The sequence below is a fragment of the Podospora bellae-mahoneyi genome, chromosome 3, assembly GCF_035222275.1.
Source record: "Podospora bellae-mahoneyi strain CBS 112042 chromosome 3, whole genome shotgun sequence".
Classification (NCBI taxonomy): domain Eukaryota; kingdom Fungi; phylum Ascomycota; class Sordariomycetes; order Sordariales; family Podosporaceae; genus Podospora; species Podospora bellae-mahoneyi.
Window position 1 is genome coordinate 21,084 of NC_085882.1, and position 26,284 is coordinate 47,367.

At 53.9% G+C, this 26,284-nt stretch overlaps 12 protein-coding genes and 1 non-coding gene across 13 annotated transcripts; 9 read left to right on the forward strand and 4 right to left on the reverse strand.

Moving 5' to 3' along the window:
• Nucleotides 1-11: 11 nt before the first annotated feature.
• QC761_300060 (uncharacterized protein) lies at nt 12-1,733 on the forward strand (the record flags this gene model as incomplete). Its single annotated transcript, XM_062877161.1, has 3 exons — nt 12-404; nt 459-830; nt 882-1,733. The coding sequence occupies exons 1-3, from the start codon at nt 258-260 to the stop codon at nt 1,731-1,733; spliced, it is 1,371 nt and encodes a 456-aa protein (XP_062732877.1). The 5' UTR covers nt 12-257.
• Nucleotides 1,734-2,419: 686 nt separating this feature from the next.
• On the forward strand, nt 2,420-3,969 carry QC761_300070 (uncharacterized protein; the record flags this gene model as incomplete). Its single annotated transcript, XM_062877162.1, has 2 exons — nt 2,420-3,269; nt 3,361-3,969. 2 exons carry the CDS (start codon nt 2,420-2,422, stop codon nt 3,429-3,431), a joined length of 921 nt encoding a protein of 306 aa, XP_062732878.1. The 3' UTR covers nt 3,432-3,969.
• On the reverse strand, nt 3,574-4,905 carry QC761_300080 (uncharacterized protein; the record flags this gene model as incomplete). Its single annotated transcript, XM_062877163.1, has 1 exon — nt 3,574-4,905. One exon carries the CDS (start codon nt 4,903-4,905, stop codon nt 3,574-3,576), a length of 1,332 nt encoding a protein of 443 aa, XP_062732879.1.
• A 100-nt stretch (nt 4,906-5,005) lies between these two features.
• On the forward strand, nt 5,006-7,395 carry GRE2_1 (methylglyoxal reductase (NADPH-dependent) gre2). The gene is made up of 2 exons (XM_062877164.1): nt 5,006-5,368; nt 5,425-7,395. Exons 1-2 carry the CDS (start codon nt 5,179-5,181, stop codon nt 6,456-6,458), a joined length of 1,224 nt encoding a protein of 407 aa, XP_062732880.1. The 5' UTR covers nt 5,006-5,178; the 3' UTR covers nt 6,459-7,395.
• A 212-nt stretch (nt 7,396-7,607) lies between these two features.
• On the forward strand, nt 7,608-10,692 carry QC761_300100 (uncharacterized protein). The gene is made up of 2 exons (XM_062877165.1): nt 7,608-9,551; nt 9,618-10,692. The coding sequence occupies exons 1-2, from the start codon at nt 8,081-8,083 to the stop codon at nt 10,265-10,267; spliced, it is 2,121 nt and encodes a 706-aa protein (XP_062732881.1). The 5' UTR covers nt 7,608-8,080; the 3' UTR covers nt 10,268-10,692.
• A 1,735-nt stretch (nt 10,693-12,427) lies between these two features.
• QC761_300110 (uncharacterized protein) lies at nt 12,428-12,766 on the forward strand (the record flags this gene model as incomplete). The annotated part of the gene is made up of 1 exon (XM_062877166.1): nt 12,428-12,766. One exon carries the CDS (start codon nt 12,428-12,430, stop codon nt 12,764-12,766), a length of 339 nt encoding a protein of 112 aa, XP_062732882.1.
• Nucleotides 12,767-12,952: 186 nt separating this feature from the next.
• On the forward strand, nt 12,953-14,452 carry QC761_300120 (uncharacterized protein; the record flags this gene model as incomplete). The annotated part of the gene is made up of 1 exon (XM_062877167.1): nt 12,953-14,452. The coding sequence occupies one exon, from the start codon at nt 12,953-12,955 to the stop codon at nt 14,450-14,452; it is 1,500 nt and encodes a 499-aa protein (XP_062732883.1).
• A 606-nt stretch (nt 14,453-15,058) lies between these two features.
• On the forward strand, nt 15,059-16,968 carry QC761_300130 (uncharacterized protein; the record flags this gene model as incomplete). The annotated part of the gene is made up of 3 exons (XM_062877168.1): nt 15,059-15,201; nt 15,261-16,527; nt 16,558-16,968. 3 exons carry the CDS (start codon nt 15,059-15,061, stop codon nt 16,966-16,968), a joined length of 1,821 nt encoding a protein of 606 aa, XP_062732884.1.
• Nucleotides 16,969-17,197: 229 nt separating this feature from the next.
• QC761_300140 (uncharacterized protein) lies at nt 17,198-17,431 on the reverse strand (the record flags this gene model as incomplete). The annotated part of the gene is made up of 1 exon (XM_062877169.1): nt 17,198-17,431. One exon carries the CDS (start codon nt 17,429-17,431, stop codon nt 17,198-17,200), a length of 234 nt encoding a protein of 77 aa, XP_062732885.1.
• A 239-nt stretch (nt 17,432-17,670) lies between these two features.
• On the forward strand, nt 17,671-17,755 carry QC761_0047180. The gene has a single exon. It is a non-coding gene; the product is annotated as a tRNA-Gln (tRNA).
• Nucleotides 17,756-17,904: 149 nt separating this feature from the next.
• Nucleotides 17,905-19,101, reverse strand: QC761_300145 (uncharacterized protein; the record flags this gene model as incomplete). Its single annotated transcript, XM_062877170.1, has 1 exon — nt 17,905-19,101. The coding sequence occupies one exon, from the start codon at nt 19,099-19,101 to the stop codon at nt 17,905-17,907; it is 1,197 nt and encodes a 398-aa protein (XP_062732886.1).
• A 134-nt stretch (nt 19,102-19,235) lies between these two features.
• QC761_300150 (uncharacterized protein) lies at nt 19,236-22,021 on the reverse strand. The gene is made up of 2 exons (XM_062877171.1): nt 21,399-22,021; nt 19,236-21,262 (listed from the first exon to the last, which is right to left on the reverse strand). The coding sequence occupies exons 1-2, from the start codon at nt 21,505-21,507 to the stop codon at nt 19,377-19,379; spliced, it is 1,995 nt and encodes a 664-aa protein (XP_062732887.1). The 5' UTR covers nt 21,508-22,021; the 3' UTR covers nt 19,236-19,376.
• A 2,070-nt stretch (nt 22,022-24,091) lies between these two features.
• QC761_300160 (uncharacterized protein) lies at nt 24,092-26,037 on the forward strand. The gene is made up of 3 exons (XM_062877172.1): nt 24,092-24,545; nt 24,598-25,057; nt 25,120-26,037. Exons 1-3 carry the CDS (start codon nt 24,317-24,319, stop codon nt 25,661-25,663), a joined length of 1,233 nt encoding a protein of 410 aa, XP_062732888.1. The 5' UTR covers nt 24,092-24,316; the 3' UTR covers nt 25,664-26,037.
• The last annotated feature ends 247 nt before the right edge of the window (nt 26,038-26,284 follow it).

A 26,284-nucleotide genomic window follows, 5' to 3' on the forward strand; every position in this document is an offset into this window, starting at 1 on the left:
AGCGGGACTGGACCGATTTCAAATCGGAACAGTCTGGACTTCTGACCTGAAGGCCGTCTTTAAGATTTGCTCATCTCTCAACATCAGCAAACTTGTGTTGGGGTTTGAATACGACTAGAGGATGATCCTCTTGTCTGCCGCCGAGTATTCCAAAACCTTTTGGGCCAACAACAACAAAGAACTCCCCCTCCGGCGTTACCGGCCCCACCTCTCGGGCCAAAATCCGCTAATCTCCACCTTTCGACCACCCTCCGACCATGTCGAGCACCACCATGGCGTCTGTAAAGAGCAGTGGCATCGTAAAAGCAAAGTCTGGATCGAAAGTAGACACCAGCTTCCGTAAACGTAAAAGCCATACCAAATCCCGTAGCGGGTGCGTCAACTGCAAACTCCGCCACATCAAGGTATGGTTTTCTTTGCTGTTTTCACCCCATTTTCGTTGGTCCTAACCGGAGCAGTGTGACGAATCAAAGCCGATATGCAACAACTGCACCAGCTTCCGTGTATCGTGCACATATGACCGCACCCTCAAGTCATCCGAGGCACTCGCTCTTCAGCCATGGTCAGAGCAGGTGTTTCCGTTGCTCAACGCCAGAGAGACTCATCTAATATATGCATCTCTCGCCAGCTTGTCGCTGAACCGTCAGGTGTTGACCATGCTCAACGACCACATTCGGGAATCCGATCCGCAGGCTGTGAAGAATGGCTTTCTGTTCAAGGATCAGCATTTGAGATATCTGAATCAGTTCCATGAGAAGACCATCTTGTCGCTCAAGATGAACCACAAACTGGATCTGTACCGCAGGGAGAGTGTCAGATTGGCCATTCGGGTATTTTTACCCCCTTAACATGTCACAATGCCTTCAGTGCTAACCAACCAGGAACCCTTCCTCCTCCACCTCGTCCTCGCCGTAACCCTCATGCACGAACGCCTCGCCGCCTCCCCCCTCACCACCGAGCCCCCTTCCATCCAAGAGCTCTACCACCACGCCACCGGCTCCTCCCAGCTCAACCAGCTTCTATCCAGCCACCCCTCCCAACTCAGCCGCGTGCAAAAAGACGCCATGTTCATGGGCACCATCCTCCTCGCATGCACCTCCTTCGCCCAGCTCGACGCTTCCCTCCCCCTAGCCTCCCACTGGCCTTTCGTTTCCTCCCCTCACGACCTCGACTGGCTCAAGATTTGCTCGGGAAAGCGCGTCATCCAAAAGCTAGCCGATACTCACGCTGCTGATTCCGCGCTGAGGGATATCTCCTACGAGTTTGTCCTTTCCGGTCCCGCCGCGAGGGTAGAACTCCTTCCCGAGGAAGACGCGATTGCCCGGCTCCCGGAGCCGTTGAGGAGGCTGTTGAGGTTGGATCACGCGGGTGTGTCGGCCAAGACGAACGCGTATTATGACGCTGGGGTGGTGGTGGGGAGGGTTCTGCCGTTGGAGATAAGCGAGGATAACCTGCTTGTGTCTTTGGTGCTGGTAAGTTTTCTGCCGGTCAGGTTCAGGGAGATGCTGGAGGAAAAGGACGCAAAGGCGCTGCTGTTGTTTGCGTGGTATCATGCCAAGATTGGGCAGTTTGGGAGGTGGTGGGTTTGGAGGAGGGCGGTGACTGAGGGGAGGGCTATTTTGGCTTATTTGGAGAGGTACTATGGGGGAACGGTGGGTGGGGATGAGGAACTGTTGGGGTATCCGAAGAAGTGGTGTGGGATGGAGGTGATGGTGAATGAGGGGATGACTTGATTGGTTGTGCAGTATTGTTGTGCTGTTGGGGAAGAAGGAGGACAGGTTCATGCTAGAGCTGTATGTAGGTATGCTTCAAGAAGCGCTCTGAAGCACTGCCTTGCCGAACCTATTATCTAGTGATAACACGATGCATAGGTACCTACCTGTCTTATCTCGGTATATGTGGTTACACTACTACTGTTGAAATATGTAGAGATGAGGCAAATTGAGAGTGGTGGATGAATAAGGTGCCTGGTAGGTAGGTAGGTAGGTACCAGGTAATCTGAAAGCCAAGAGACCATGTCCCCCATGCAAAGCTTTGGGAGAGATTATCAACTACTTCAAACAACACCCGATTCCCTGCTGCTTCGAGCTCCCAACATGATGACAGCTTGCCTCAGGGTGAATATCCGTCATCTTCCCTGGGCGCTGGAGATGCCGACAAAGAAATCCCCCAACCCTTCAAACCGCCAAGACGGGACCAAGTGTCGCAAAGAGTTGGAAGGAGTGAGCCTGGGGGGTGTGGCAGTGCCCATCTTGGCAAAATAAGACACTGCCCTCAAGGCATCTTGGCATTCGGTCTTAAAAGTCACGACCACCCCGCAATCAGACACCTATCTGGATGTTGAGACGCAGCTACAGCATCAACAACATTGTTTGCCGCTCTGAACAGATCAAATCAACCCCGGCCCAGCTCACTCAAGATGTCATTCGCACCCCCACCTTACCTCCCGCCCCCACCAAAAGACAACCCTCCCACCATCTCCCACGGTGCCCTCCCAACCGAAGAACCTCCAGCCTACTCCCAGCTAGAATCAACAACCCTCGACCCGAACGACCCAATGCCCCCAGCCACCTTTTCCGTCCACGGCCGCTTCATCTACGCCTCCCCCTCCCCCTCCACACCCCCGAGCTCAGACCCCTCCTACCAAACCGATTACCCCATCCTGACACCCACACATGGTTCTCGAACAGTCGACTTTCAGCGCGTGCAGTACAGGTACCGAGCCTCCAACGCCACCGGCAGGCCCGTCATCTCCCACCGCGGCAAAGACCTCTACACCCTGTCCCACCACCTGCCCATCCTGGGGATGCCCTTCCAGGCTATGGCCGTTCCCAAGAGTCGAAAGACGCTTGGAGAGGTGCATATTGCCAAGTCGCCTGCTTTCCACACGGGGTACCGCGCGAATAGGGTATTGCCTGATCATGAGGTTGCCAGGTTGGAGAGGAAGGGGGAGAAGGTGCCGAGGGAGTATCACTTTCAGATCAAGGAGGGGGGGGCTGAGAGATGGGTGTGGAAAGATTCGAATGGAAGGGCGGTGGCCTTTCAGTGGAGGGGGCAAAGAAGTGAGTTTGGCGGTGGTGATGGTCAGCCGGGGAGTAGTCGGGATCCGGATGGGGGGGTTGGTGATGGGGGGGGATGGGGGGTCCCCAAGCTCCAGGTTCTGGTGGAGTTAGACAGGAGGACGCTGGATAGTTTGGTGGCGGTGTGGTGTCTCTGGGCGATGCATTTGCATCATGAGGCTACGGCGCCCAAAAAGACCTGGGAAGATCGTATGTCCTCTTATAAGTCGATCACGCTGCTCGAGAGGTGGCCGAGGTGTTTATTCCACTTTTATGGCGCGTGCTAACTGTGAGATGGCAGGATTGACCTTGATGGCGAGGAAGAGACCGGAGGGTACGCCACAGGGGGGCTTTTATACTATGAAGTTTTAATGGTTGGATGCATGGAAGTACAGGGGTTGCGTGGAGAAAGATGGTCGTGGTTGGAAACAAATGATACCCTGGACGATGATCAAATTGAATGAAGAACCGATGTTGTTCTCTCACATAATGATAGACTCAAGAAGCAGTGTGTTTAATTTGAATCTGCCCCCATGTCGCATAAAAAGCCACTGGCTGCTCTGCCGTATTCCTCGACAACATCGTAGTTCCAAATCCTCTCAAACTTGGCAGATATCTCTTCCCCAAACTTGACCTTGTCGTTGCCGACTCTTTGATCCTGCCACTGAAAAAGATCCACGGCCTCTCGAGTCGCCTGAACAACCCACTGGGTCCTGTCGAAGCGGGCATCGTTGTATCCTTTCAGTGCAGCCTCCACAGTTGCACGCTCGTCTTTGGCTGAAGTAGACCCCGTCCCCAGCTTGTCGTTGAGATGGCTCAATAATGTGGCCAAGAAGTATGCATCTTCTATCCCAAGCCCTCCCCCAGCACCAAGATGAGGGCCAGTGGCATGCGCCGCATCACCAGCAAGGCACACCCTTCCTCTGATATAAGTGGACGCTGGGTTTTCAGCCATATCGAAGATTGCCCACTTTTCCATCTCATCCGGGAAGAGCTGAGCAATGTTTCTGGCCGTCTCATTCCATCCCTGAAGTGCATCAATCACCTCCTTTTTGGACCCCTGACAGGTATGTCTTCCTTGCGCCACCAAAGCCTCTGGCCAATCCTTGTTCTTATCCGAGATGACAACCAGTACGTTTAAAACGGAGCTGTTTCCCACGGGATATGTGATGATGTGAGAGTCTGGCCCATTGTACATAAACCTCGTCGAGCATTTGTATTTCCCAATCGCTTGGACAGCCTGGTCCATCGGGACCAACGACCGGTAGCAAAACCTTTGCGAGTATCCCGGGTACGCCGCCTTCACTAGATTCTTCCCCGTCGATCCCAGCACGTAGTGCCTCACTTGAGATCTGATTCCATCACAACCCACCACCACAGTGACATTAACCTTACTCCCGTCTTTAAAACTGACCAGCACCCCATCGTCCGTTTCCCGAATCCCCTCGAGCTCCTTTCCAAACTCGACCGATCCAGAAGGCAGCAGTGATGCCCACGCGCCCAAAATGTCACTCCTCTTGCACCCTTGAAACCCATCCTTGCCCACGAACTTCTTGTACATCAACTCCCCCTCCTCAGAATACCCGTTAACCCACTGGAAGTAGTCTTCTCCGTTGGGGTTTGCCACCCTCTTGAAAGCTTTCAGAACATCTTTGGACAGGTACCCCATCGCCTTTTCAGCATTGGGACTGAAGCCGAGGCCTGCGCCAATGTCCCGAAACCCAGGAGCGCGCTCGTAAATGGTGAAGGGGACTTTGCGTTCGCGGAGGCCGAGGCCGAGGGTGATGCCGGTTATGCCAGCCCCGATAATGGCGACGCGGACGTCCTTGGTAGTGGCGCTGGGCATGTTTGGTTGTTACTGACGGTGTGGCAGATGATTGGGCAAATACAAAGGTTCAAGGTTGACGTCGAGACGGCTCTTCGGAACTAAAGCAGATGAGCTCAATAGCCAGATATGGGGAAGGAAGGATGACGAGGCAGGTGGGTAAAAGGTGGTTTCGGCAACGAGGTGGGGATATATGTACCGGAGTCCCGATGGAATGCACCTCAGTCAGCCACACAGCCCGTCGCACCGGACTTTTGGCCGGTGCCCGAGCTGTATCCCCGGCGCAGTAGGTAGATGGCGTCTTGCGAGTCGTGGACGCTGGAAAGCTCTGAACTTCAAGCAGAAATACACCCCGGTTGTTTGTTGTCTTCCATTCCTTTCCAGGACGAAGACATTGTCAAGGGTGAAAAAGGTAGCAAGATGACACTGATCAAAGCCTCGCAACAGCCTCAGACGCCGAAAAAGGAAAAGGTTCTCCTTACCGGTAAGCATGCTCACGTCTCTTGTTAAGTTTCATGTGAGAGTTGACCATCCAACCAGGCGGCACTGGCTTCGTGGCCTCCCACGTCCTCGACTCCCTGACAACCAACGGCCACCCTGTTGTTGTCACCGTCCGCTCAGAAGAAAAAGGCAATCGCCTCCTCCAATCCCTCTCTCACTTCAGCGCCTCCAACCAAGTCCAATACGCCATCGTCCCCGACATCTCCACCAAAAACGCCTTCGATCCCATCCTCCACGACCACTGCTTCACCTACGTAATCCACACCGCATCCCCCTATCAACTCTCCTTCGCCGACCCCGTCAACGACTGCCTCAACCCCGCCATCAAGGGCACCACCTACCTCCTCGACTCCATCCACCGCCTCTGCCCCTCGGTCACCCGCGTGGTCATCACCTCCTCCAGCGCCGCTATCCTCAACCCGCCCAACCACCGCGATGTCTACGATGAGTCCTCCTGGTCAGATGTGAGCTGGGAGCAGGCCATGCAGCCAGAGCACACCTACCGTGCCAGCAAGAAATTCGCCGAGCAGGCTGCCTGGTCTTTTCTCGAGGAGCACAACCCGCGGTTCACCATCGCGACGATCAACAACACCTATACTTTTGGTCCGCTCTCGCGATCGCTGGCGAATTCGGCAAAGTTTAGCTCGGCAGAGGTGAACACCTCCAACCGCCGGATTTGGGATCTGATTCATGGCAAGTGGCGAAACCCAGATGGATCGGCGTGCATCCCGTCCACGGCGCCAGTGTTCACATTTGTGGACGTGAGGGACGTGGCGGATGCGCACCTGGCGGCTTTGACGGCGCCGGGACAGAGATATTACATTGTAGGAGGGTTCTTTTCCAACTATCAGATTGCAAGGATCGTGGACGAAGAGTTCAAGGGAGTGCTGGGGGATGATGTGCTCCCGGATCTGAAAGGGCAAGAGGATGATTTTGAGGAAGAAAAGCACTGGAAATTTGATGTGAGTAGGAGTGAGAAGGAGTTGGGGATACGGTATAGGGGGTTGAGGGAGAGTGTGAGGGATGCCGTGGTGAGTATGCTGGAGTTTGAAAAGGGGACGACTTTCAACTAGGAGTATCTGAGGTGGATCCTTTTGTTCATAGAGTTGAACCAGCCTGCTAGTGATAACCAAAGCTGTTTGCCTATCGATTGTCTTGTTATTCTCTTTCCTTGAGCTTCAACTTCAAGACATCATCATGTACCTAAAATCAAATGATCTGCCGTTGATTCCAGTGACAGACAAAAAAGGTGCAATATCAATCCTTTCTCAGCAAGGATCCGCTCCAGGATCGGGCGCGGAGTCTAGACACCTTAGGTAGGTACCCTTTGGTTGACAGTTGATCGCGACCAAAGTTGACCACTTGTCATGTCCCTAAAGCCAGAGGCGGTGCGACCCCCTTTCCTTTTCCTTCGGAAGCTCGAGCATCGGGCATTGGCCCATCGGTAAGCCACTCAGAGCTTGTCTCGGTCGTGTCATCTTCACCACGGCAAACGGTGGTCGCACAGACGAACAACTGGACGATCTCCGTCAGTTGACTGTTGAGTAATACTGCAGCTGCACACAAACCACCCTAGTGATGATGTTGGTTCTGACGAGCGGCGAGTCCGAAGAGGATCATGATCGACTTGAACGTCTGGAACATGTATGTTGAAAGTGATATCAAAACAGGTTGCCTTGCCGCAAAGTTGGCCGTACGGAGCGGCCCAGTTCGCTTCCAGATGACGGTATTCCAGGTTTCCCAAGTGGGGGACGGGATGGTGGTGTGCGGTCGAGTGCAGTGCACATGCTGCGCCGTAGGCTGGCATCTGCGTGCAAGTGGTAATTAAGATGCGGAGACAAGATGCCAGCTCGGTTGGGCCATTGACGGTACCGCGCTTACCTAGACAAGGTACCTTGGGCAAACCAAGTTGACATCTGGGCGATGGTGAGTGTGGGATATTGTACCTATCGGATGGTATTATATATGGGCCTGAGATGAGGATGGACGACAAAGAAGCCCTCTGCTGAGAAACGGCCTGCCGATATTGGCATTCGAGGCGCCTCGCCTACGGATAAAGCGAGGGGATGCAACAACGATGTGATGGGGGTGGAACCTGAAACAAGTCTAGCTGTGTGGATATCTCCGACACCTTCCCCGCTGTGCGCTGGAAGGTGGGGGAGGGGACGAGACAGGTCACAACCAAACGAAAGAAAACAAAGCCAGGGATTCCGCCAGTTTTGTAAAAACTGTGGCCCTGACCGGACCCAGAGCCGTTGGAAGCTTGTCTTTTGATAACCCCACCTCGGTTTTATGCCTGCTAGGATAGATGAAGAAGTTGATGCGTACGCATGTCCTTTTCCATCATCAACTAGTTTCCTGTGCCAAAGTTCCTCCTCTGCCTTGTTCTTGGTTCTTGTCGATGGCCTCAGGGCCAAGCACCTGCGCACCCCCGAGTACGGCGGCACGGACCCTTCGGTGGCACGCAACTTTTCGACGGCGTGCGCCGCGTGTCAGAGCACCGAGAGGGGGATATATGCTGCATGCGGTTTGGCGAGGTGTCTAGTAGGATCACTTGCGCCTCTCATAGAAAACGGTTGTCTGTCCGGTCCACCCTGTACGCCGGAGCACCACCCATTCATTCATCCATCCATCCATCCATCCATCCTCCTACTCCTCCTCCTCCTCCTCCACTGCCAGATGTCATCGGGTTGTAATGTTGGAAAGCGGCGGAAATTACGACGTTGCAGCCATGAGTGACATCCTGGATCACGGATTGGGCGAACAACTGGCAGCGGCCCTGCTCACTTGGGGTGGGGAACAGGACCAGGAGGCGAGACGGCAACCGAGAACGCAACCAGATCATCATAACGAGCCCGGTGCTGATGCCCGCTCAGATTCCAGTTTTGACTCTGCCACTGACTCTGGCTCTCTCACTCCTCTGACCCGCCATCATGTTTACTTCCGCAAACTGATGCGCTTCGCCGACGACAGCACCTGGAGCAAGACAGCCCTGGGCCCCCACAGGCGTGATATTGATGTCAACCTGGAGGACGGCAACCACCGTGACGATAACCTGGATGCTACCGATTCCGATAGCACCTTCACCACCCAACCAGCCAAGAGCACCAATATCTGTGCCCGTTATCGCCAGCACAGGGTAGAGACCATGGAGAACCCACCGCTGCCCCCACAGAACTGGGACAAGGAATTGCCGCCAGCACCTTTCAATACAACCCCTACCTCATCATCATCACATCCCCAGATGTCTTGCAGGATATCAACCTTCCCGTTCTCACATCCATGTGACATACCAGAGTTGATACTTGATCCGGACGAGGACCATCTTCACACCGAACCCAGCCCGCTGCCATCCGGGCCCGTCACCCCCAGCGTGGTCAACGACATCTTCCAACCTCTTAGCCAGACTGCTTCCCCTGATCTCGAGTTTGGTCCCTTCACTCCACTCGCCCTCGAGGCGGATTTTCAACACTCCATGGAACAGCAGCAGCAGTCCAGAAAGATGTCCATCAAGACCATGGTCTCGGACGTATCAGACGGTCTCGGTATTATTGAAGAAGAAGACGACGTCAACACCGACGGCGTGTCTATGCTCACTCCGACAGAGGCCTCTTTTGGTGGAGCCGCTGGCGGAGAATCCAGCATAGATCGGTTTGGGAGGGTAGATTCAAGGACCTACCAACCCCAAGCATGGAGCATCAGTTCATCGGCCGGTAGCATCGGGTCGAGCGAGTGGCGCCCCAGCATCAAGAGCTCACGAAAGTCGGTAACCCTCCTCTCGCGCATGCGCGGACGACACTCGGTAGTGCAGGAGGAGCCTTTGGAAAAACGGTCGCTGACTCCGTACGAGCTCAGTGCTCCAGCACCAAGACAGGACGATGACAACTGCGTTGACATGCCGCCCCCGCCGACTGGATCATCGCTGCCTACCATTCACAGTCGCACCGAGATCACCTCGACGACCAACCCTCGGTTCTTTGGCAGAATTCCGTGGTTGACAAGTGATTCGCAACCCGAAAAGCAGGGGACCGTGTTTGGTGTTGATTTGAATTCGAGCATAAAACTGGCGCCCATGAAGATTCGGGTGTCACATCGGGGAAGGGGGTCATCGTACCGGACATATCCGCTAGGCGTTTACAAGTGCTGCGAGTTCATTCGCAAAGAGGGTACCTTATGTTTCCCACCTTTTGCGTTGCGAGGACTGAATGACACTGACATTGGATGCTTTGCAGGCAACAAAGCCGGCAGAGCTTTTTGCTCTCCCGGCAACGCCTTCAACGTGGCACAGCTCAAAGAAATCTTCAACACAGGACCGACTTACGGCGAGAATTTCCAGTTTGAAGGTACCGACTACACGGTCCACGATGCCGCGCGTTTGATTCTGTTATACCTTGAGGAATTGCCCAAACCTCTCATCACGTCATCAGTTGTAAGGTGTTGGGTGTTGCTGGCCCGCCAAGAGGGAGCCATCGAGCCGCCTTGTCCACGGGTCGAAACCGGACTCGACTTTTGGACCGAAGCCCTCAGCCGTCTGCCAACCGCGTCCCGCAATCTCGTCAAGCACCTACTCGCCATATTTGCCGAGGTCTTGCTGCAAACGACGGGAAACGTCACAGAGGCAGATTCACGGCATTTTGCCTCTGCAGTCTCGCGGGCACTGTTCCATCAGGACACCGACGCCAGTGTCATGGCTGGTGGTGCTCCCACAGCCAGCAAGAAGAAGACCAATAAAAGGAGCGTCCACCCGACGCTGGCTCTTGCTTTCTTGATCAAGAAGCGAGGAGAATATTCGGCGACGTTGGGCAAGGCTACAAATATGGGTACCAAGAGAGACACCCAGTTTTTGCCCACCACGAAGGAAATCATGCAATGGAAGGGATAGAAAGAGATATAATGGCGTGTTCAAAAGCTACGGGGACACCGGTTCAAAGGTGGGCATCATGGCCTAGGTAGGTAGGATGTGGACGGACAGGAGATGTGAACGGATAAACTGGCACGCGCGTTGGTTGAGATACCCCTTTTGCTTTCTTGCCATTTTTATTGCATTTTAGTCTTTCAAGCGTTGGAGGGGTTTGCCTACACATCACATCTATCATCTTCACACAATCATCATTTTGCGGCGTTTTCTTTGTTATTTCCGGGAATGGATGAGCCCAATGTACATCTGGATTCTACATGTCGAAGCGGATAGTCATTTATTAATGTTGGTACCTATAGTCTGGGTTGAAAAAGGGTCAAGTGATCGGATGGAAGAAGGTTGACTGGGGAATTGTCATGATATCAAAATATCATCTAATGCTGCTGTCCATTATCTTCTGATTTTTCTGATTAAGCTTGTGACAAGAATATGCTGTTAGTTTGCCATTTATATGGACGTAAAAGCGAGATTTCATAGAAGGTCGGCGGCAAATCTAATCTACCATGCCTCTCAACAACGTCATTTAGTTCTGTTGTCGATCAACTTGGGGTACATGGCCCAGCTCTATATGACCTGCATTGCGTGGCTATGCATGAAATACACATGGAGCTATCCCAGAAAGGGACAACTTTTGATGGTGGCATAAGAATTCAAGAAGCTAGCAAAAATGGACACGACTGAGGTTAAAAGAGTACAGCGGGAGCAAAACGGGGAAACACTCGGTTTCCTCAGTGTTGTTTCTCTAGAGGATCAATTGCCCTTGATCGTCCGTCTGGGCGTGCTATTCAAAAGGGGGGCTGCCAACACTCCATTTTGATCCATTCAATTACACATGTGCTTGGGTGAAAACAGTGCCATTTACCTCCAGAAGGAACAAGGCTACCAAGCATTGGGATCTTCAAGCCACTATCTACTGATAGTTGGTAAGCAATCCTGGTGAACAGCATAAGACACGCCTCCTCTCGGTGTGGTCCACGGCCTCCAACATTGAACTACACCATTAGGTTTACGCTCTTACACTGTCACGGCTTTATATTCCGCAGGTCATACACCATAAATGCAAAGACAAACAACTAATTCTACCATGAGAAATAGAAGCCCCGAAAAAAATAATGTAATAGCTCACCAGTCAACACCCCCTAGAAAGGTGACTTACCCGCAGGTCCCAAGTTTTGCCTGTTGATCTGAAGTTAACTACGCAGTTCTGTTGAAACGGGAACGTCTCGAAACGGAGAAAACAGAGGGATCGGAGGTGCTTACTGAGGTTGAGCCATTTTGAGTTGTTGACATATGCTCCAGAAAAGGTGATTATATGGGCAGGTGGGCTTGGGAAGGGAAGACCTGCTTGGTGATGTTGTCGTTAGCGGCGAGGTGTGGGGGGTATTTGGATAGCAGCTTCACTGTTATGCTGGGCAGAAACTCGACTGATGAGAGCATATCCAGCAGATAGCCGTAGCATAAATCGATGACAGTAAAGGATTTTTTTTTTTTTTTTGGCACGGATAGATATGTCTGATAGCTAGTGTGCTGCTGTGTTACCTCCGAATCCTCCGAGTGACTCTACATTTCAACTCTCGTACAGGCAGTGGGTGAACATCACTACGTATTGTTGGTATAAGTTTCGAACTCGGTGCTTTTGTAACAAAACATAGCATAGCACCCATGTTCAACAAGTGCTAGGACTCAACATCTTCCAGGCCTAATAAATGGATGCATATGTTCTAGAAACATCTATCGGTCAATATGGCTAATGCCCGTCTCTGATTCGATGGGGCCGGACATGTTCGGACTCGTAGGACTCTCGACCGCCATGGTAATGTAACCCCGGCAAAGCGCCGGGCCGAACTTGCAGGTATGACACTTATCACCATCTGAATGGAGGCTCAACGGTTCCACGTTGAGTATATATATCTATATGGAAAGCTCAGCTCAACCCCGTCTCACACAACTTACAACATCCCTCGTTTAAACATGTCCAACGCTGTCGAAACTGAAGGAACCCTTTACAGGGGCTCATGTCACTGCGGCTTTGCCAAGTACACCGTCCGGCTAGACTTCACCAAACCACCTCCGTCTCTCCATGGAGCAAACGCCACCAGATGCAACTGTCGCATCTGCCTCAAAATGGGCACCATGCTCACAGACCCCGGGGACGACGGGTCGTCGACATTTACCCTCCTGACACCAGGAGAGAAAGATCTCGGCATGTACGCATTCGACACAGAGCGGGTGAGGTGGTTCTTCTGCCCCAAGTGCAGCATCACTCTCTACAACAGGGTGCATGGGGTGTTTGAGGGGGTCGAGGTACGCACGTTTAGGGTAAATGTGCTGACGTTGGATGAGAGGGCGGATGGGTCGCCGATGGAAGATCTGAAGAATCTCAAGATCAAGTACTGGGATTTCAAGGGAGCAGAGTTGCCCAAAGCGCCTCTTGATGAACCTGTCAATGGAGGAGTGTGGTGAGGGTTGGGGCACTGTGTACCCGCAGCTTACCTAGTTAGAAATGATTGGCCAATGATGACTCCACACTTCCCGCTCCATGCGCGCGGGGCAAGCAAGATGCGCCCTGTGATGTTGGGACCTAATTATTTTTGGGGAGCTGGTGTCCTGACTCCTCTGCCGAATCCCCAGCCCAGCAAGTAATCGACCATGGCCAAGAGCGCGAACAGGGCAAAGAAGAGAAAGCAGAATTCCCAGGCCGACGGGCCGAACAAGGCCGCAAAGACAGCGGCAGTAGCGGCGGCGACAGCCCGGACAACACCCCCCGACAGCGATGGCGACGGCCCATCTCCCGGCTCGGCGCTCGAGCCCAGGACCTTGAAGACGGTCATCTCGCACGAGGAACTCGACATGGCCATCGACACCCTCAAGACGATTGCCCAGTACCCGAACCTGATCAAGTCCAAGCAATGCAAGGACCTGCGTGTCGCCGTCTACGATTTCCGCCAGGCCTCGGCCATCGATGCTGGAGCGAACGCCAGCCTGACGGCCCGCATCACAGCAGCCCTCGCCGATGAACGATACACAGATGTGAGGATCCTGCTTGCCGAGATGAGAATCCGGGAGCAAGAGCCAAAGCTTGGTGCCCTATGTCGATGGGTGCGAGATCTGGACATCATCAGCGGCCTGTCTACGATACCCGGTGGTGGCGATGGCACGGCTATCCGGCGCAGCGAACGGGACGAGCAACGCCTGCGGGTCATCGACGCCATCCTCCGTGTCACCGGTCCCGTTGATACCAATCCAAACGCCGTGCCAATCTCGTGCAATCCGGGCATTGCTCTCCAAGAGATCTGGGACCTCCGCCCTTCTACACCCTCGGAACAGGTATACGCTTCGGTGCTGGACAAAACAATCTTCGAGTCGGCGCCGCCTACATTGGCCACCGGTCTCCGGGTCATTGAGACAACACCAGGTCCCCTTCGCAAGCCTCCCAATCATCATGATGCCTTGCTCTACACCACGGCTCCGAACACCATACCTCTTGCCACCGAACGGGCCCCTGCCACATACCAACCTCACCCAGTTGTCCCTGGTCTTGGTGTAATTCGAAACGTCCTTTCTCCCGAAGAATGCAAGGCCATAATCGCGGCTGGGGAGACGGTCAACTTTCTCCCCGATGCCCCGATGCGGGAAGACGGTGATGTGAGCATTCTGGCGCACAACTTCTACTGGGTTACAGACAAACTTTTCCACGACACTCTCTGGTCACGCGTGGCGCCCCATGTTCCGGCCTCGGTGAATGGACGCCTAGCACGTGGGCTCAACCGTCGTTTCCGAGTGTATCGCTACGTCCCAGGCGCCGAGTATCGCGCGCACATTGATGGCGCTTGGCCTCCTTCCGATGTCCTCCCCGACGACACCTACGTCTATGATGCCTCGCCCCCCGAAAAGAAGCAAAGCTCGCTGTTTACCTTCTTGATATACCTGAACGACGAGTTCGAGGGCGGAGAAACTACCTACTTTGTGCCGGCAGCGCGAGAGGGCGTGCTCAATGCCTACCCCATCCGGCCCGTGATGGGCAATGTTGCCTTGTTTCCTCACGGAGATCCCAGAGGAGCGTTGCTACATGAGGGAACTGGAGTGAGGAAGGGGGCCAAGTACGTGATTCGGACAGAGGTGGAATACGATGTTGAGCCCAGCGAGTAAAGCAGGAGGTGAGTATCGGAGGGCCAGCATGCGCTCCGGACTCGAACACGAACGACAAAAACGACTGGCCTGGAGCACACTTCGCTTCAGCGTCCGCATCTTCAAACTTGGTGCGCATTGCCCACGTTGGTTTTTACCGCCTTGCACACCTTGCCCATCTGCCACGATACGCAGCTTGACTGGACTGGTGCAGGAGGCTGCTCGCTGATTGGGCCAAGAGAGCGGCTTTATGGATTGTCGTGGCGGCCGTCCTGACGCTCGTACCTGCCAAGCCTAACATGAGTTGGGCACCAGAATGGAGACATGGAACGCGCAAGCTGGCGGAGTCGGCTTGTTCAATGCCGAACAGCGTTTTCACTCGGTCTTGCTGGCAAGGGTTCGAGCCTGTATGGTAGCTGGCGGTCGATGAGAATGCCTGTCAAGCGTATAGATGTGCAGCTTGAAAGCCTTGATAGCCCAAGAGAGACCCAAACAAACAACAACGGCTGTTGGCTGCCCAAATGGCATGCTTCAGTTTGACTCCATTAACTACTTATATCGTTTGCATCCGAGTACATACATTGCACCGTTTTGGAGTTTTGAGGGGCATCTCCACCCCAAATATACATGCTTGTTGTGACGTCTCGAGGTGTTAGCACCCTCGCCGCGGTCTCCAACACCGCCATCATGTCTACCTCTACGGTCGAAAAACGATATCTACATAGCACGAGCTACAGCGAAGCTGTAGTGTCGGACAACTACTCATTCTCGTATGTGCCACTATTTGCTCCATTCCTCCCATCCAAGGTCCAGATCTAACACGAACCAGGCCATTCAGCAGCCCTCTCACCAGCCTGAAGTTTCGAAACGGCATGTGCTTGACTGCACATCGAGAGTTCCTCATCCAGAGCCCCAAGCTGGTCTCACTCATCACTCGTCACGATTCCTTCCCCGAAACCATCAGCCTTCCAGAGGTTTCTTACGCTGCTGGCCAGATCCTGGTTGCCCACCTCTACAGCGGCCGCTGGACGGAGCTGGCATGGTTCGGGCCTGATGGCGACGGCCTCGAGGATATTGCCAGATTGGAAACAGCCCTCGAGGTCTACCTGGCCGCCAGGAAATACGAACTCTGCAGTCTCGAGGCTCTCGCTCAGATCCACATTGAGCAAGACGCAGCCAGGCTGGACATCTTTACTGTCATCGATGTCGCCAAGAGAGTGTATCCCGTGCCTGACAGCAACGACACTTGGTTCCAGCAGCATATCAAATCCCGCATCAAGGCCGATTTTGACAAGCCGGACGCTGCTCTGCTGGCCAGGCTGGATACCAACTTTGCTGATGAGTCCTCTATCATCAAGCTGGTCTTGAAAGGCATGCTTGAGGCCTATCGAGAAAAGACTGAGGCTCTGGCCCAACAGGCTGCAGCGTTGAAGAGACCTTGCACGCCATCAAGTGACGGGTCTTTTGAGGAGGTTGAGTGCCCATCGCTGCGGACTGTGGTTGAGGATAAAGCTGTTGTCTGTAGCAAGGAGGACAGCCAAACCACATCTGCCCCCACGGCACCGCCTGCTTTGCTACCTACCGAGGTGGCCGTCGAAGTCTCAACAACACATGCCAATCCACTGCTCGATAAGTCGGTTTACGAGATTGCACCTGAGGCATTACATGCGACTGAAGAGCCGACAGTGCCGAATGTTACTCCCGTGCCTGAGCCAGAGCTTGAGGCGCAAGTATCGGACCACAACGGCAACAGCAGCGGCGCCACGACAACAGGGATCAAACTGAAGAAGTGCAAACACAAGTCGACCAAGGCGCGCTGGGAGTGCAAGGCGTGCGGAAGGTGCACCAGACCCTCATGTGTGTCATGCAAGTGCAGGATGTGCACGGCCAAATGTCGTGAGGAAAACCATCGAGCCGTTTCTGGCCCAGTGGTTGAAGAGGAGGTTTCCCCTGAGGTGGTGCCTGAGGTCGTTGTGGCAGAGCCCGCTCCAGTCCAGGCGGAGGATGATGGCTGGGATTTTGCGGGCACAAGTAGTAAGACCATTCCGAGGAATGCCCAGATCGATGCGGCGGCGGCGGCGGCGGCGGTGGTGGTGGTGGTGGCGGAACCAAAGCCCGAACCAAAGCCCGAACCAAAGCCCGAACCAAAGCCCGAACCGACGCCTGCGCCGGAACCACAGCCCATTGTCGAAGATATTCCGCGAGACTCTCTTGATATCGCCAATAACGACAGGAAAAAGGAGGCGAAGAAGGGGAAGCAGAAGGCTGTGGCTCGCCCAGAGACTGAACCCGTGATGCGGGAGATTGAGCCAATCGCCCTGATGGAACCGGCTGCAGGACCAAAATCGAAGCCATCGATGGAGGACAACCCCTGGGCGTTTCCATCGACGAAGTTCACGAAAAAGAAGGCAAAGGCCGTCGTCGGCACTGGATCGGAACCTGTAAATGAGACCGGGAACGCCCAGCTCATCGCCGAGATTGAGCGTGGTTTTCCTCAGGGTGGGTGGGACTTTTGGGGAACGTCAAAAAAGCGATAGGTTAGCTTCTAATATGTGATGTGATGTCAAGTGGTTAGATTGTCATTGATTTTCTCAAGTATTATAGTTCGTTTCCAGTTCCCCCCTCGCCATGTTCACTTCTCGATAATCCCTCCCCTTAGAAAATCCATCCAACGTCGCAAAGAACAGCGTCGAAACAATCTCCAAACAATCTCCACCACCGACACAGCAGTAGCGTACCTAGTCATCCCACTGCTGCACAGTATACTCATTTCCCGGGTGTGATTTGAGAAACAGCGCGAGCAACGTATTCCACAGCATCACAACCCCGACCGCTCCCGCGATCCCAACACCTTTCTTGCAAAGCCCCACGACAGCCACGATGTATTTTCTTGCTGTCCCCTCTTTTCGGGTGACACCCTCTTCCTCTTCCACCGCCATCCTTCTCTCCCCCTCTGTCAGATACCACACCTCGGTCTCCCCAGCAGAGTAATAATCCCATCAATAATTGAACAACCACCTCCACCCCCGCAGCCCATGATGTCCGTCCATACTGCTGTAAATCCCACTCTGTGGGCGCGGGCCGAACCCATCGTCAGCCATTTTGTGACGCTCGAGACCGGGAGGTCGGCGATTGATTTTGATGATAAGATAAATGAATTTTGAGCAGGGATGGAAAAAAATGAAGCTCAACAGCAGAGAGGGTTGGTTGTTCTGAGAACAATGCAAATACAAAAGTGAAGGTCGTGCCCGGAATCGAACCGGGGTTGCCGGAATTGTCCGATGCTATCAGAATCCGGAGTGATAACCGCTACACTACACAACCGGACGGTTGTATCTGTCCAGTCCAGAAGGAATGTAACCCTTTGCTGTCCACACTAAACAATTGTCATGCATGTTTTCTGGATCGCCATTTCCACATTGAAGAAGCCGCAGCGACTACTCTTTACCTGACATATCACTACCTGGTATCCTTTACCGAGTCTCCTGTGTGTCTGGAATCTCATCCTCACCACCCCCCTCCTCGTCTCTTTCTTCCTCTTCCTGTTCCTCGTCCTCCTCGCTCTCCTCCTCAATATCCACCACCCCAATCGGCACAGCCTGCACCGCCGTACCCGTCCTCTTACTCCCGATCAACATCTTGTACGCCTCCACCACCTCAGGAAACACGTCCTGCTTCCGAAAGAATTCCGACTGCGCCCTCATCTCCACCTCCAGCGTATCCTCCGCCCCCCTGGACGTCTGTGAAAGCAAAACCTGGCTACCCCCAATACTCTGACTGCCTGCCATCACAGCCGGACTACTCCCTGTTCTGTGCGACGCAGAGGCAACACCGGAATACCTAGGAAAATGCATCCCCAACGCCACCACACTCTCCGGCCCGGTGAGTCCCCGACAGATGTGCAGAACCGCCCCGGAGAGAGCGGGACACTCCTTCTCAAACACCTTTTGGTGTCTCGACTCCCGCAGCAAACTGCTCCGTATCAAGTGTTGGTTGATCTCGAGTATTGCCTTCAGCGCGTTCAACCGTGTGCCCAAACTAGCGGGCCAGACGGAGGCGGCGTGGATGTACCTGATGTTGGTCTGCACGCCGCGGGCGGTCATGATGGCTTCGAGGTCGGAGGGGGATATCGTGTCGGGGGATAGGGGGCGGAAGGCGGATTTGACGGCTGTGACGATCGCGTCAAAGGCAACGGTTTGGTCGGGGACCGGGGTGTTGAGCTCGTCGAAGCGGGCGGAGAGGTAAGAGGCAGTTTTGCGGCGGCAGGGTTTGCCCGAGGTGACGAGGTGGGAGATGAGCTGGCGAACTTCACGGTCGGAGAGGACGGTGCTGAGGATTGTGCGACAGTCTTGGATGGGCAGCTGGGAGGCGACGGTAGGGAGGCCCATGATGGCGGAGGGGGTGAGTTTGGAGGTTGCTTTTGGTTTCATTTTGAGTCGGTTGGGGATAAGGGCACTGGTGGTTGGGATGAGGGTGAGGGGGGAGGAGAAACCTGGGTCGGTTTGTGTGCGCTGTCGCTTCGCGGCGCTCTTGCTCTTGCTAGGTGTCCGTGGGGTTGGGGCATGCATGCCGTCGCCTTTACCGTTGTCGTCGCCGTCGCCGCCGCCGTCGTCCTGGAGTCGCTTCATGATGCCGGGCTGATGGGGGATGGGTCTCAAGGGTATCAGCATCTCAATGCGGGACCCAAACAACCGGGCAAAGCGTCACCGCTGCCGCTGCCCGCAATGGCAGGTGAACAAGGAGCAAGTGCCTGCCTACAAAAGATGCACACCAGTGCTGGAGATTTAGGCTTCACCGGACCGAACGCGCAAGGTGTGTCGTCATCAACAGACCGCTGCCTTATATTTGCGGCCACAAAATTATACAGGATTAGAATAATTAATTACAGGAAGAAACTACCACACCGTCACCGCAACCCGTCCCCAACCCATCCAAAAAATCAAGTCTAGTTGGAGATCTTGCAGAGCTTGCCGACCTGGGTGGTTAACCAGCTGGGTTGGCCCTGGATGGTCCACCTCTCGGCACCGACGGCAGTGGGAGCCCAGAAGAGATCGTTGGGGTCGACCTCGCGCTTGATGCTGAGCAGGCGCTGGTAGTTGGTGCCGAAGAAGGCCTCGCCAAAGTTGGGCTCCATGACATCGCCCTCGTTGCCGTAACCACCGGGGCCCCAGGCACGGAGACGCTCCATCCAGTCGTGGGTAATCTTGTTGTTGGTGGCGGCCAGCTCGGGCTCGGGGGTGCCAGGGGCCCAGCCGGCGCCCATGATGGCGAACCAGATGGCGTCGCGCCAGTGGGAGTTGGCGGCCGAGTTGGGAGTGCCCTCGGTCTGGCGGGGGTTCATGTTGTACTGGATGAGTGCGGAGCCCTCCTCGACAATGGCGCGCATCTCGTCGAATAAGGCGTCGCGGTTGGTCGAGTTGTTCCAGACGCTGGCGGGGAACATGCGGGAGGCGGTGCGCATGTTGCTGTTGGCCACGGACTCGGCAGGGAAGTACTGGGTCCAGACGTCATAGAGGTTGTCCTTCTCGAAGAAGTTGGGGGTGAAGGCGAGACCCATGGCAGTCCACTCATCGAGGAGAGGCTGGACGTGAACCTTGAACTGGGCGAGGGTCATGTTGGGCATCATGAAGGGGTGGAAGGTCCAGCTGTAGCCACCGGCGGCGGTGAATAGAGGGAAGACGGTGGAGTAGCCATAGACGCCCTGGGCGGCATAGTCGGGGAACTTGCGCCAGTAGGCATACATGGCCTGCCAGAAGACGGCGATGCTGTTCTCGGACTCGGGGCCGGCGTTGAGGGTCATGGAGAAACCAGCAAACTTCTGCTTGGGGTGGACCTTGACGGTGATGGAGGTGACGACACCGAAAGTGCCCCCGCCGCCGCCACGGAGAGCCCAGAACAGGTCGGTGTTCTTGGTCTCGGTGGCAGTAACGAAGCGGCCGTTAGGGAGGACGACATCGATGCTGAGGACCTGGTCGGAACCGAGACCATACTTGCTGCTCAGGGGCGAGTGACCACCACCAGCAAGGTAACCACCGGCAACACCAACACCGGGGCACTCACCACCGACAGCGGTGACACCGAGGTTGTTGGCGGCCGCATAGAGCTCACCAACCTGGACACCGGCACCGAGCTTGAGGGCAGGGCCATTGTAGGAAGGGCTGCGGAACGACTTGACATACTTGATGTCCTTGAGGTTGTGGGTCCAGATCGAGAGGGCACCGGCGCCAGTCGACTTACCTAGGAAGTCGTGGCCCGTGTTATGGACGACAAGACGGAGGTCCTGGTTGCGGGCAAAGTTGACGGCAAGCTGAACTTGATAGACGCTGTGGATCTTCACAGAGTAGGAGGGATAGCTGCCCATCTCGCAGGTGCCGGTCTGGCCGTTCTGGGGCATGCACGTCTCGCCCTGGTAGAGGGGGGACATGACCGAGGTGGGATCACTTGCGTGAAGAGCAGACTGAGCCCAGTTGGCAAGCACATATTGGCACTTGGCAGCATTGTAGACGCCGCTATTGGGGTAGCAGACGGCACCGATGGGGACAGTCTCGATGAGGGCGCCACCGGTCAGGAGGTTGAAGACGGTCCAGCTCAGACGGGATGGCCAGGCACGGTCACCGGGGAACACCTTGCAGTCGCCGACCTGGAAGCCCCTTGAGAAGCTTCTCTTGGTGGTTACGCCGGAGACGTCTTCGTCGAAGGTGAAGAGATTGATGTCGCTGAGGTCAAGAGCGGTAAGGTTGGCGAGGACGGCATCGGTCAACAGCAGGACCTCACCGGCATCCTCAACCACCTCGACCTCGGCAGCCGGGGCGACGGTGGTCTCGTTGGCAGCTACAAGACAGTCAGCAACCAAGGCAACCTAACGTAACCAACATCCACCCCCGGCGGATAGGGTGATATTGAGGCATCCTAGCTTCCACGTTGGAGCAGCATGGCATCGTGGGAAAGAAATATTGGCTGGACATACGAAGGACAGACCCGTCTTCGGCGAGAATGGTTGGCTCTGTCTGGGCCAAACCGAGGCGAGCAAATGTACCCGCAAGGAGCAGGACGCGGGAGAGGGATACAGCAATCATGGTTGTCAAAAGTTGATCCAATGATGCTGGTGAGAGGAGCGGGAGGGAGTGAGGTTCACGACATCAAGAACTGCGATCTAGCAAAGGTTATGTAGCCCGCAGATCCGGGAGGTGCCGGATTGCTGCCCCCCTTTCAAAATTGCGTTTGCCCCCTCGATACCCAGCAGAAGAAGAGCCTGCTCGGATCAGTTGCCGGATCCCTATCAATCCTAGCATGAACTGGTGGTGTTGGTGGCAGGGACCCAGGCAGTTCACAACATGTCCGCGACCAGCATCCCGGGCTGCCATGCGGCGGTGTGGGGTCTAGAGCGAATTGCGACGCCTGCCCTCGTAAGAGCCAGTTGAGGTGACGGGAGAAATGGCATCATTACCGATGACATGGTAATTTACACCCCAGGCAAGTGTGGAAAGACGGATAACTATGGAAATTGTATTCCTGCCGTTCCGGATTGGCTGGACAGGTCTTGCGGCGCGTGGCACGTGGGCATGATATGATGGTGGAAGGACGTTGTAGTATGGAAAGGGGCATTGTTGTGTTACCATGATGTTTATTACCTGTACACTGCGACAACACAAAATACTTGAAGTTTCTAGACCCCGGTATAGCATATCTGGACCTTTTTGTTTTTGGGGGGGATCGCGGGGCCCTTCGGGGAGCAGAGGTTCATCCGGTGTTGCGGGAGGTGAGATAAATGAGACGAAAGCGGGGGGAAAATGTTACCCTTCTGTGCGCTCGCCGGGACCGGCGCTTCGCCCGGTCTTCTCTTAGCACGGATTCAGTGGGTTCAAGGGGAGTCCGTGGGGTCCGGAACGAAAATCGACAATCCCTTCTGGAACTCTCAAAGCCAGAACCATCTTCCCCACCGTCGTCGCCGGCAGCAATGAGAGCATATGAGGAGGGTTCGTTCGTAAAAAGGACACGGGCACTTGGATATAAATACCTTATGAATCATCGTGACTACGTACATACCGACATACATATCACCGACCGACCACCTGGTAAATCCTCGTCGTTTACCGCATGGCTGCACCCCAGATCTAGCCACCAAGCCACTGTTGCCCCCTTTTCCTCTTGCCTTTAGACACGGCCGCCTAAACTGCTGGAATTTGCGATTCCTCAGCAGATCAAAAAACGTGTTTGCCGTTGCCTCAACTAATGCAAGCTAAAACAGACTAAGGACTCCTTGGGCTTGCCAAGTCACTCGGTCAGTCCCTAGCCCGGCATTATCCTGCAACATCAAGCTGCCCTGGCAGTTACTGTGGAGAAAGGCACTCTTGCAAACCCGAGGGACTGTTTCCCATCTGCATGTTTTGTCTGACAGGTTGACGGCACTTCTTGTCCCAAAGTGCGCTTACTACGGTTATTTACCTTGGGTAGGCTAACGACAGGTGCGGCTCGGTATCCCGCTTCAATACCAACAACAATGTCAAATATCTGCCTCGTCTGAGGGCTTTTTTGCACATCAAGGTTGTTCGCTCTGGAAAAAGAAAAACCCATGGGATGCTTGGCCAGCTGCTTGTGCCTCCGACCTGTGTCGAGTCATGGAGCACCCTGTCTTTGTCCTCTTGGCCGAGGTCCTGGGTTGTGGGTCTTCGGCCGGGGGGACTTTGCTGTGGGAGCTTTATCCTCTGGGAGACATTCATTTTTGTGTATGTCCGTCTCTGGACCCCCAAAACTCTATCGACAGGAATCTCACCAACGAAAGTGTGATCGGCGACAGCGACAACGATTACACGTGGTGATGCCTCTGCAGATCCGATCTTGTTGTCTACCCACACATGCGTGACAGGGGAACTCCGCAAAGATCTGCCGATTGACGATGACGAGAGATCTCTGGGACTACATAGTTGTCATGATCAGAAGGTTGATGCAGTGGTACAATATAACGACACCGCTTCTTCGTCGACGTAAAATGGCAAAGCTTTTGCACTTTATAAAACAGCAAGATCATTTCTCCTTTAATGGGCATTACATAAAAAACCAAACCCTCACACTCCACCCTTCTCACTCCATATCGGACGGGCATCTCCACCAAAGTCATGCCGGGAGCTTCCAATGAAAAGCGTTTTCACCCTGGCGGGGAGAACGGCTTGCTCTCGCCGGGATGGTCTAGCTGTCTTCCTACTTACTCGTCCGAGAAACCGTTGATCATTGCCCGGAAGGGGGTTTCCCTTGACACCAAGATTTTTGTAGCAACTGACTTGCTTGCAGCCAAGACTACTTCGCCGACTTTGCCTACCGCACATTCGCTGGGTTCGGAGTGTGTGTGGAGGCTTGGATATGTATGACAAGGGCTTCAATGTCCACTTCCCACGTGGAATAAAGGGATTCTGACTTCTTGTCGAAATGAGGGCTTCTTTTTCTACCTTTGGAACTTTCTTCTTTCCTGCAGGCGGGAAAGGCACAGGTGCGGCCACCAGTCCACTATTGTAAGAACTTTGTTGTCGCCCCCTTTTTCCACCCTGGGAATCCGCTCTAATGTAACGTACGTTGTGGTGTTTATTTGGCACAACCCAGCCAGTTCTGCGAGCTTCTGGTGATGAGCATATTTCATAAAGCAAGGAAGTTGCTGTATTTTTGTTTTCTACTGCTACTGTTATATACCTATTTGTGCCTCGGTGTTTCTGGTACTTCCAAGTATTGTTCTTGATTGTCGTTCCCTTCGCTTCTCCGTCGCAACCTCTACACGGCTTCGATTATCCCGCCCACAGCCCGCTGCGATTCGGCCCGTGTTCCAGACTATGCCGTTCGTTCTGTCCGGTTGTTAGACCACGGGATATTTCAGGGTGATATCAGTCGCTCGCAAAGATGACCCTCCTTCCTCGCCACCCACCGCACCCCAACGTGCTTGACATCCCAACACCGCCACTACAACAAGCCGGTCTCTTCATTATTTTCTTCTTCACAGCTATCGCCTTCGTTGCCTTCCTGCTCCGGCTCTTTTCCCGGCACAAAACTGGACAATGGGGTCTCGACGATGCTATGGTAGGCTGTGCCATGCTGTTCTCGCTCCTGATGATTGGGCCTTTCTATATGTGTAGGTCTAGTTCGACAAATTCCTGCTCGCGGCGAATGCTAACAACGTATAGACATCAAACTCGGATACTTTGGCTGGAGACAAGAAGACGTCCCACCAACATATGATCCAACGCCGGCATTTTGGTGGTTCTTCCTAGCACAATTGTTTTACAACCCTATCTTGGCCTTCGTCAAGGCTTCGGTACTCCTGTTCCTGCTGAGACTCGGTGGTCAGAAGCCTGGCGTTAGAATGGTCATCTACGTCCTCAATACCTTCAACGCTCTGCAGGCTATCGCCATCTTCCTGGTTGCGCTGCTCCAGTGCTTGCCGATCGAGGCCAACTGGGACTTTGCCCTGAAGGCTGACCCCAACACCCGGTGTATCGACAACAGCTTCCACGTCATTGCGTCCTGCTTGACACTGCTCACTGACATCTTGGTTGTTGTTATTCCATTTTGGATTTTCTTGGGCCTCAAGATGAAGAAGGCGGCCAAGGTTGCTGTCTTGGGAATCTTCCTGCTCGGTCTTGCGTACGTTTCCCTTTTTTGTCACCACCGTGCTCCCAACTTCCGCTAACCTTTGATATCCACAGTGTCACCATTATCGGCGCGGTCCGACTCAACGGCATCATCAAGCTCTTTTACAGCACGCCCGACGGCAAGGACCCATTCCACGACTTGACCGTCACCCTCTCCGTTGTCGAAGCCAACATCGCCATCGTGTCTGCCTGCGCGCCAGCCCTGCGACCGCTGTTCCGCATGTGGATGCCCGTCCTCTTCGGCGGCACCACCGAGCGCTACGGCAACAGGTACACCCCCAACAGCAAACTGCCTCACTACGCCGACCAGAGCAATATCAAGGGCGGCAACGGCACCGGCATGCGCGCGGACGACGTCACGCTCCAGAGCATCAAGGCGACGAGGAACCGCGACGGGCACACCGAGTGCCGGAGCGCCAGCCCGAGCGGGAGCGAGGAGGAGATCATGACGTACAATGGCATTATGCGGACGACAGATGTCAGGGTACAGTACGACGGCGCGAGCGGGTTTGCGGTGTCACCAAGGGACAAGAGCAGGCCAAGTGTAGACTCCAAGGGGGTGGACTTTGTTGCTGTTGAGGAGAAGAGGACAGTGTAATGGCATGAATTTGGGAATCAACAACAATGTCAAAAAAAAGGTGGTCAAAAAGGTGGTTGATGGGAATTTTCGACGGGACACTTTAGGGGCGAACCCCCCAGATCTTACAGGCGCACCCCCCTAATAGGAGTTTAAATTATAGGTACAACTAATTTTTTGGACTTTTACTACATTAATTAGCTACCTTTAACTCCTTACCTGTCTTTATATTTTCTAACTAAATCTTCGCAAAATTGCGAGACTCTAGTTTTTTTTACTTTTAAATTGCTTAAATTTACGGTTTAGCTAAATAGATTTTTACTATAAATAGTATTAACTTACTTATTTTTTCTGCAAACTTTATATCATCCCGTTGTTATACCTTTCATTTTCCTTTTAATCGAAAGTATAAATTCTATGCTTTATTTAAGTATTTTACTTATTTGAAATTTTCAAATTCTATAATAATATTAATAAATCTTTTTATTTATAAAAGCTTGAGTAGCTATATTTTTATGGACAAGAAGCTTCTTGATAAGGCTTAAATTGAAAAGTCTGGGATTTTAAAATATTTATATATCAACCTACAATTACTTAACTATTTTTTGTTCCTATTTTTATACTGTCTATGACGAACCCCTA